The sequence below is a fragment of the Bactrocera tryoni genome, chromosome 2 (genome assembly GCF_016617805.1).
Source record: "Bactrocera tryoni isolate S06 chromosome 2, CSIRO_BtryS06_freeze2, whole genome shotgun sequence".
NCBI lineage: Eukaryota > Metazoa > Arthropoda > Insecta > Diptera > Tephritidae > Bactrocera > Bactrocera tryoni.
Window position 1 is genome coordinate 5,538,684 of NC_052500.1, and position 10,658 is coordinate 5,549,341.

Here is a 10,658-nt window from a genome sequence, read left to right on the forward strand (position 1 = left end):
ACTACTGCACATTGAATTTGCAGCACTTTTTTTCACTTGGCAACCAATGCGCAAATGCCGAACGCTACCGATAAGCCCGGCAAATTGAATTACTACATATGTTGCATACATACATATGTATAGTAAATGTTAATATAAGACCAATCCGTATTTGTAAGCAGCATTGTTGTAAGTGTAATCAGGCAACCGAACTGTGTGCCAACACTTTCGTGGGTTGTTAGCTGCAGCGATTTGGACAGTCCACACTGCAACTTGCAGTACAACAGACGTTCAATTTCCAATTCGGTTGAGTTGTATCAAGCTCTTGAAAAATTTAGCTGCGATAAAGTGTACAAGAGGCGAGCAACAATTACGTAAAAGGTGAAGCATAAGTTAATCAAGGCGAAATTTGTTAAGACTTTGTTAAGTCTTTTGTGTTGCACAAAATGTAAATTGTTATTATGCTAATTAGTATTTATTAAGGTGGAAAATGAAGCGCGTAATTAATAAAAATCAAATATTAAAGCAAACTGTAATAAACCTAATGTTAAATGTTGTTATAAAAAGGATAAATTACAAAAGACGTTACGAATTCAAGGCAATGAAATACAGAATTAATTAACAAAAAAAAAATTAATCATAAAATTTAAATTAAGAAACTAATTAAAATTAAATTGAAAAATAATTAGAATGAAATTGAACAATAATTCAAATTAAATTAAAAATAATTGTTTATTTTTAAAATTAAAATTAATTTAAGCAAAATATTAATAATAATTAAACAAGAGCGATACAAATTCTACAATTTTCTTTTTGATATTTTAAACAAAATTAAGAAATAATTTAATAAACTTTTTTAGGCTGAATTTTAAGAATAATAATTATAAAAAAAACTTCAAATTACTAAAACTAATTTTAATAAGAATTAAAATTATATAAAAAATATAATAAACGAAATGATTCCAAGCAAAAAATTGCAATAATTAAAAACAAATCAATAATACAAAAAAAATAATCAACATAGTTCAGTAAAATCAAAAAAATGACGAACAAATTACACAAAAGTAAAAAAAATAAAATTTGATTTCCAAGTGAACATTAAATAGCAATAATAAGTTACGAAATTAACGAAAATAATAAAGGTTGAACTAAAAAAAAATTATCTGAAAATTGAAGGATTCAAAACTAATGAAATGACATTAAAATATAAATATTTGACATCAACTGAAACAAAATAACAAAAGAAATAATAATATATAATGAAATGTAAGATAATAAAAAATATTACAAATCAGATAGAATTACATTAAATTAAAATCAAATTCAATAAACAAAATTTTTAATTTTTTTTAAAACCTTTCCTTTCATAAAATACTACTAATAATTTAAAATAAAGTGTTTACCAAATTTAATTTAAGTAAAAGGTAAATTTTGGTAAATAAAATAAATAATACTTAAAGAAAACAGGAAAAAGTTAATTTTAAACAAATTAAAGTATAAGAAAATAAAATTAAGTGAAATAAAATAAAGCAAAATAATAAAAAATAAATTTTCATATAATATAATAAAATAAAGAAAAATAAAGCAAATCAATTTGACCTAAATTAAAATAAAATAAAATATTTTTTTTTATTTTATTTTTTATAAAATATTTTTTAGTATTTTAAAATAAAATAAAGTGTTTGAGGTGTTTAATTTAGTAAAATATAAACTATTATTTACTAAAAAAACAGAGAAAAGTTATTTAAAAAAATTAAAATATTAGAAAATAAAATGAAAATAATAAAAAATTAAATTTTATGTAATAAAATAAGATAAAATAATTCAAATCAATTTAACCTAAATTAAAATTAAATAAAATAATTTTTGTTTTCAAATTTTGCAAAACAAGTGTTTGACATATTTACTTTCAGTAAAAAACAAATCTGGTAAAATTATTATTTATTTAAAATTAAATTAAAATGTATTAAAAATTATAATTTTATAAAAATTAAATTAAAATAAATAAATTTAAATTTAATAAAAAAAAACAAAATAAATTAAAATATTTTTTTTTTTTAAACTCTTTATCTATTTAACTATCTACCATATTTTAAAATAAAATGAATGGTTTTATAAAATATAAATTGTGGTGAAACTATAATTTATTTAAAATTAAAAATTCATAGCCTCATAATTTTTAATTTTAAATAAATTATAGTTTCACCATAATTTATATTTAATTGCTTATTAAAATTTAATTTTAAAATCGACTGACATACTAAATAGACTAAAAATAATAAATTCTTCAACAATTTATTAGACTGTAATATTTCAAAAAAAAACATGACAGGAAAACTAATGCGATTGTAATATAGGCTAAGTAGCGGTAAACAAATTTCTCACAAAATTGGCAAGGCATTGCGTACCGTTATAGCGAGCAATCTAATTTGTTACAAACACGCGATCATTTGCTTACTAATAATTTTTATTGCAATGCTCAAAATTCACCTTCGGATTTCGAAACGCTCGTTCGCATTGACGTTCAAACGCGGAAATCACGCAAAAACTCACAAACAAATTCTCTGAAAATGACCTTTGGTGCATTTAAGAGATTAGCTTATATTGAAATGCGCTCTCTCAAAAATTTAATACGACAAAGCTATATGAGATTTTTGCAAAACCATCTACAAATTATTGACCAAAACAGTGATTAATGTATTGTAACTATGTTGCAACCAACAAAGCCACCATTAAATTGGCTTATGGTAGATAATTGAAGACTTACGCTCAAGCATAAAATGCGGTCAAAATGATTTGCCGGTTGTTGTTATTAGCAAGAAGTGTGACGAGGACTGAGGCGCTTACATAAGCTGGCCACATTTCGTGTTGTTTCATTGTAAAAACGTTTACCGCTGTTTAATCGAAGAGGCTTTTGGCAAAGTTGTGTACATTTGTTGCAAAAATAACAAAAACATGTTGTGAGATTTTCCGCAAATAGTGGATTGTTTGTTAAATTCCGAAGTGGCTGGGCAACAGTTGCTTCACGAGACGCTTAATATGCCATATCTCAGATTATTATTACTATTATTTCCAAATTAAATTTCCTTCAAACCCCTACTTTCTATTAGATTGATAAAATTTGTTGAATATCAGAACTCTCTCTCTGTCATTTGCCACGTTTATGCAGAAACGGTCTCTGCTCGAGACGTTGATCTTAGAAAAGCAACCAGTTCATCTATAAGTTTCCGAAATATGACTTCCTATAATTTCACAACATTTTGAGAAGACTTATATGTACATAACAATATATATATAAGAATTAATTGTGATCACTTCGCAATATTAATTTGTTGAAATATTGTGCTATGTATTATATGACCAGCAAAAATAACTTGTTAATATGTCTATCAAAATGTCAAAATTTGACCCCCTGTGGGCATAAAATTGTTTTCATTGTTTGGATATGATGAAATCGAGAGTTTGGCTCGAATGAGTTCAGAGTCCACATTTACCTAACCAGAGTTTATAATTTGGCTACTGCTCATATTATAGCGAGACCATATTATACCTATTTAGAACGATTGCTATAATCATTAAGTATTAAAATATGTAAATATAATTTTTTTGTCGTAATACGTTACTTCAAAATGTAAAGTCCGGAAACAATTAACACTTTTTTAAAGCAAATAGAATATATACATGGACCACATATATAGTATGCATGTAAACACACATATAAGTACCTGATTACACAAGAAAAAGTATATACTTATTATATATTCGCTATCTCTTCGTGAAGGTTTTTTATACATTACCTTACACAAGACTTCGTACACGCTTGCAAAAGGTATAATCAGATTACTTTCTTTATGTTCTTAGCTATGTTTGCAAGTGCAATAAACAGCATACATATACACATAAAAAATGTCTGAGAATTTATTTTCAATAAATATTTGCATACCTGTGTATGCAACACTGTTAAAATTTTATTATCAACCAACGCGTCAAGAGCCCAGTCTTCAAAGTATTTTATTCGAAACGCAATTAAACGAATGTCATTGAAACCCACAAACATAGCTAATAAGTCGGTAAACATAATAAATGTGATGCGAAAACCTTATATTTACGAGCACTTGTGTAAATTTTCTATGAATTCGGTTGGGGCTGACAAGTGTGGGAGTCTTCTTGAAAGATAGCGTGAAGTTGAAGGCACGAAAATGATTTACGAATTGTGAAGAAAAAATACGTGTTTACAGAAAGTTTGGCTTTGTATCTCTCTGAGAGCATATTATATTGCAGTCATATATTTTTATCATACCTGAAGTTAATATTCCAGGTTCTAGACAAGTGACGCTATGTACTCGGATTTTTGCAAGGGAGTATTAATCCCTAGTCACCAGTCAGCATCAAAGTAATCATAGATAAATTATGGCTCAGCCACCATTAAATGATAATGAAAGAAGTATGTTACCTACATAAAATATATCCTATCGGCAAAACTTATAAATTTTTGAGAACTTAATGCTTCTAAAGGGATTCCTATTGTGATTAAATGTTCAGGCATCAAGTATCTTTAGCAACAGACGGAGAATAGACCATAAAATAACTCTCTCTACGAAGAGTAAAGATTTACAAAACTCTTTTTAAATGAGTTTGCACTACTAATATATCAGACATCAAACTATTAGCTGGCTTTTTATTGATCGAGTGAAAGTTTCTGTTGTGGTTTTTTAACATTTTTATGGTAGCGATAGTAGAATCCGTAATTAGTGCTATCATTATGGTAATTCACATATACCATAAAGAGGCCCAAAGGGAATTTTAATGGAGCTTAATGCGAAGTATGGGTTTTTCTTCGTTAGAAGACGGAAATGGAACAAATTTTGACCCTACTTTATTGCAATAAAACAAGTTCTTACCATTACAAGTACCACTACAGTCAAATTAACAATCCTTGTCAGGATAATAACGCTTGTTCGTTGCAATAAGAACTTAGTGCTTACCAATTTTAAGGCTTTAAACTCAATTTCATATAATATATCTACGTCAACTCAAACCCCAAAAAATTTAAAGTTTAATAGGGATTTTAGCCTCAATTTTTACAACTTCCCATACGGCCTTAATTTTGATCTGTGTTGTATTTGCTTGCATGTGTAGGTTTTATGTTACAGGAGTATACCAGTTGTAATTTGTAAGAAAATAATTCAGTTGTTTCGAATTTCAACTCAACTGAATCAAGTTGTTAGCCATAATACGGGTTTATGCTTAAATTTGCAACTTTCCATACAGCTTTACCCTTGATTTGAGTTGTTTTTCGTTGCACAAGTTGTAAAAAAAACAATAAAGTTGCTTAAATTTCAACTCAACTGGGCCGAGTTGTGAACCAAAATAAGGGTTTTAGCTTAAATTTTTGTAACTTCTCACACAGTTTTACCCTTACCTGTGTTGTTTTTGTTTGCACATGTATTATATTACATGAATCTACCATAATTTCCAAAAAAATGGGTTAGTTGTTTCAATTTCAACTCAACTGAACCTATTTATAAACAATAATAAGGATTTATTCTTAAATTCTTGCAAATTATCATGCAGCTTTACCTTTGAATAAGAGGAAATCACCATTTGTAAAGAAACAGTTAAGTTGTTTCAATTTCAACTCAAGCAAGCCGAGTTATATGCAATAATTTGGACTTCAGATTGAAATTTTGCAACTTCTCACACAGTTCCACCTTTAGTTTGTATTAATGTATTATGTTGCAAGTGTCTACCATAATTTGTCAAAAAAATGGTTTAGTTGTACAATTTCAACTCAACTCAGCAGAGTTGTAAACCATAATAGGCGTCTCAGCAAAAACTTTTGCAACTGCTCTTGCAGCTGTACCATAGATTTGTGTTGTTTTTGCTTGCATATGTACTATGTTGCAAGAGTCAACCACAATTCGACTTCCATTTTCCAGACAATCGAACTGGCAAAAAGTAAGCCACGTGCATCCAACTTTAGACTGCGGTCTATCAAACAAAAACCGTTACCATGCAGTAACTAGAGATACTTGCAATTTATTTTGCAAAGTCAAACAAATAATTGTCAATCACTATGAAAACATTATTGCTGTGAGCAACTCCCACTTTATAATTAGAAGCATTTACTATCGCAATACTAAACACTCTAAACATGTAATTTGTGCTAATAAATGTGGTTTAAGTACAAGTCGCAGTGCAGACTAATTGAAAATACGGAAATAAATTAAAGAAGTGTCGTAAAAATCGCTTAAAATTAGTGGTTATCTCTCTAAAAATCCATAAATCTTTAAGTTCAATGTAAATACAATACATTCATGCATTTTATTATGTTCCGTTGCACAAGCTTATTTGTTTACAAACACACGTTTATATTGATGGCTGATAACGTCGTAAAAATAACCAGTTACTTTACATTTCAGTTATTTTTTTCTCGACAGCAGAAGTAATGCACACACCTCATTATATAATATTTAATCTCGATTTAAATCGCTATGTGAACTATTTGTTATGCCTGCCAAGAATAATAACGAAAACAAGTGGAAGTTATGACAAATGTAAAGTGATATAGAAGTTTATGAGTGGGTGTTACATTTCAAGATATTGCATGCATTAACAGAAGTAATGCGATTGATTAACTAACTGTGGGTAAGCTGGTGAAAAATGCAAATTTATGGATCTAATAGGGGGAATAAGGAAATGTGTGCTGATTGATTTGGCGTCTGCATAATAGAATTGTTTTGTGTGGTTATATTAATGCGATGCTAAGAGACTGCTAGACATTTTTATACCCAGTGCAATGTTTGCAGTATAGGTATTAAGACGTTGACAGCTTACAAAGTACTTGTTGTTAGGAGCCATTCGAATAAAAACATATACACGATTTTTAACTTTTTAGAAAGTTTTTCGAGGAATTTCGTTGAGGAAGTGTTTGGAAAACTCTTTTAAAAACTCAGACAAATTTCAAAACTCTACGATGGCTGAAGAAACATATTCCTCATATACTTCAGGGACGAACGGCAGTTATTCTGACACCACTAAAAGTATATCTACCATAAAAATTTCCGATACTATATATAGTATGTGATCTACCACAAACCCTAACAAATTCATATGTATAATGTCTGAGGGATTAATGCTCACTCTTCATTCAAAAACACTACCTAAACTTCCTTTTGGAACAATTTGAAAATATTTTTCATAAAATTTTCAAAAATTGCCTGAACTTTTCGTTGCCGTCATGCGTTGGGTATAACAAGTCATTAAGAGCTAAACGTCAAGTCTTATGCAGCATATCAGTTGCAACTGGATTAAATCATATCAACTGATGTAATTACAGCATCAAATTGCACACATTCAATCACTTCTATAAATAAAGCGTCTACCAATAGGGATGATGATGTGATTTTGACAGCTCGTGGCGGACTTGATTGTTAACGGATTTGTGTCAAATTTTATCCTTGTCTTCAGTAAGGTTTCTTATTATTATACCATGTCATCCTTTTCTGGGGATCTTCTCAGATGAGGCCATTTCTGGCTTATTTGCTTCGTCGACAAATCTAAATGTCGCTATTGAGTTGAGTCAAATTCTCGATTATGTTACATCAAAGGTTTATGCCAATCAACCAGCATTGCTCGAAGAGCTCAAAGACAACATCCAGCGAACTATAGCCGAAATTCCAGCGAAAATACTGCACCGCGCCATTAAATCTTGACGTTAATGGCTGGAGATATGTAAACGAAGCCGTAGTGGCCATTTGGCCAACATTTCATATCATAAGTGACATAAAACGATCTGCTTAACAAAAAGACTGAACCGCTTTGACCAAATTAGTGTATTTTATTTCATTTTAACAAGACGTCTCTCTTGTTGGCAGACCCTGTATATCATTTGGTAAGCCAGCGCTACTTGAAATATTGTGCGGCAAGGCTGTGGTTTGAGAGACGCCCTCTTATAATAATTTTCTAGATTTTATCATATATCACTTTTTGATTTATTGGAGCTTTTATTGAACTTGGAACACGTGCCGTTCAGGCAAGCATTTTTCAATAAAAAAAATAATGCAAATCGTGTGAAATTAGCTGACTATAATCTTATACATACATATATAAATATATAAATTTTTCAGTGTGTGACATTGACGTGCCATAAGTTAAAGGTATAAAGTCTAAGACGTGCAGTCAAACAATATAGTTTCGTAACGCTTTAATGTTCTACAGAGAGCTTCCTATATGAGAGCTACATTGTTGTATTTGTATTTCGTGCTTCCAAAATATGTCACTTCGAATAATAATAAAATAGCAGTAAATTATTTATTTTACTGAATAACACGTTCAGCACCGATTTCGTTATTAATTTAGCATTTTTTGTCAAAAATTTTTAAAAGCATAGAGAATTATAAGACAGAATGCATTTTTTCCGATATTTAAACATTGATCTTACATTTCTTAATAATATTAATACTTATATAACTTATATTAAATTAAAATAAAAAAAATGTCAACCTTTCAGATGCACCCACGATGGCTACTACTCTGTCTAGCGGCATTGCTGATGCCCATCACGTCAACTGCCTTCAATATTCTCTTTATGGGTCCCTTCCCAGCGCCCAGTCACTGGATGTGGTTGGAACACTTTCTGCGTGATCTGCTGCAGCGTGGTCACCATGTAACGGCGCTCACAAATCATCGCGCAAAATATATACACCCGAATTTGACAGAGATCATCATCGATCCGCAATTCAATATACCACATTATTGTAAGAGAAAAAGCTATAATTACAAAAATAATAACTTTTCACAAAAATAATTTTTGCTCCCAAAACTTTTAGTTCCCAAAGAGAATATATTCAAAATGCGTTACGCCAGCGATTTTCAAAACTTACAAATGTGGTTCCATGTTGGCTTGCTCACCAGCGAATACGCGCTCAACGATCCCAAGGTGAAAGCACTGATCGCCAGTAAAGATCAGCACTTCGATCTTATCATTTTGGAGCAATTCTTCCATGAGAGTTTTCTGATGTTTGCGCACAAATTTAAATGTCCTGTTGTTACGTTGGGTACTATGGGTTATGCGGACAATATGGATCATACGATGGGCTTACTCACCCCTTGGTCTTTTATACCACATCTGTTACTCTCACATACAGATCAGATGACCTTCACGCAACGTGCTTACAACACGTATCTATCATTATATGACGCTGTGATGCGTCGCTGGTATTATATGCCTAAAATGCAGGAGATGGCCGAGCGGCATTTCACAGGACAGGTAGAGGGTCCATTGCCACATGTGCGACAATTGGAAAAAAATATTTCGTTGATGTTGATCAATAGTCATCGTAGTTTGGATGTGCCGCGCCCCAGCATGCCCGGGCTCGTAAATGTCGGTGGTGTGCATATAAAGACACCCAAACCTTTGCCACATGATTTGCAGGTTTGTCACAGAAACTCAAATGTATACAACAACTTATTGTGCTATTTACATTTATTCAATTTGTAGACCTATCTGGACAACTCTACACACGGTGTGGTGTACTTCAGTCTCGGTTCTTATATGAAGAGTATAGATATGCCTAAGGAAAAAATCAGCCTGATACTCAACGCCTTCAGTCAGCTGAAACAGAATGTTTTGTGGAAATTCGAGAACTCTTCTATCGGTCATCTGCCGAAGAATGTGAAGATCCAGAGCTGGCTGCCACAAAATGACATACTCGCGCATCCAAATATCAAGGTCTTCATCACGCATGGTGGCATCTTTGGCACGCAAGAGGGCATCCACTGGGGTGTGCCGATGTTGAGCATACCGCTTTATGGCGATCAACACCGGAACACGATCAAATCGGTGCGTGCTGGCTATGCGCGCACTTTGAACTTCGGCCAAATGTCCAGCGAAGATTTGCTACAGAATATACGATTGCTCATCAGTGATGGCAGTTACAAGCAGAAGGCGCTGGAAGCATCACGCAAATTTAGGGATAATCCAATGCATCCTTTGGACGAGGCTTCATTCTGGATCGAATATATTGCGAGGCACAAGGGTGCGCCACACTTGAAATCTTATGGCGCTTATATGCCACTGTATCAGTACTTGTTGTTGGATGTGTTTGGTTGCGCGCTCTTGATCGCTTTCTTAGTAATTTGGTTACCGTTAAGAATTCTCAAATTTTTGGGAAGCTTGTTGAGGCGAAAAGAGCCTGAGGAGTCACGTAAAAAGCGTCAGTAGAGCTGTGATCAAATTTTTTCTATGAAAAATTAATTTAGTTTTAGAAAATTTAGTGTTACATGTAAAAATACGAATTAATTATAAGTTGGAGAAATTTTATTGATAAATAAAATAATGTGATCGATACTGAGCTGTTTTGATAATTTTTGTTTGAGAGAAATTCATTACTTTCTCTAATGGTGTGAGAGAGATATGAAATCACAAAATCATTTCTAAATCACAAATATATGTACTCTCAACGAGGGTTTCAAGACGCACGACCATTCTTCGTGGAACTTTCGTAATATACATACTTGTATCTATACGTAGAAGAATCAGTAAGACTGGTCTCAACGCTCAGATCTCCAGACAGGAGAGGTTGCCTTTTACATTTGGGGACTTGGAAACCCTAGTGTTGCAGTCAGGCCACTCGTAACTTCGTCCTAAAGTTTGACATTTTTGACGTTATAAAAAT

The 10,658-nt window shown here is 31.6% G+C and overlaps 1 protein-coding gene across 1 annotated transcript; it reads left to right on the forward strand.

Annotated features, from left to right (window-relative positions):
* Positions 1–211: 211 nt before the first annotated feature.
* LOC120767976 (UDP-glucosyltransferase 2) lies at positions 212–10,330 on the forward strand. The gene is made up of 4 exons (XM_040094387.1): positions 212–360; positions 8,492–8,738; positions 8,811–9,415; positions 9,482–10,330. Exons 2-4 carry the CDS (start codon positions 8,492–8,494, stop codon positions 10,202–10,204), a joined length of 1,575 nt encoding a protein of 524 aa, XP_039950321.1. The 5' UTR covers positions 212–360; the 3' UTR covers positions 10,205–10,330.
* The last annotated feature ends 328 nt before the right edge of the window (positions 10,331–10,658 follow it).

Coding starts and splice junctions, on each gene's coding strand:
- LOC120767976 (XM_040094387.1), top strand. CDS start 8,492: ATGCACCCACGATGGCTACTACTCTGTCTAGCGGCATTGCTGATGCCC. Junction 8,739..8,810: donor ATTCAATATACCACATTATT/GTAAGAGAAAAA, acceptor CAAAACTTTTAG/TTCCCAAAGAGAATATATTC. Junction 9,416..9,481: donor CTTTGCCACATGATTTGCAG/GTTTGTCACAGA, acceptor TTCAATTTGTAG/ACCTATCTGGACAACTCTAC.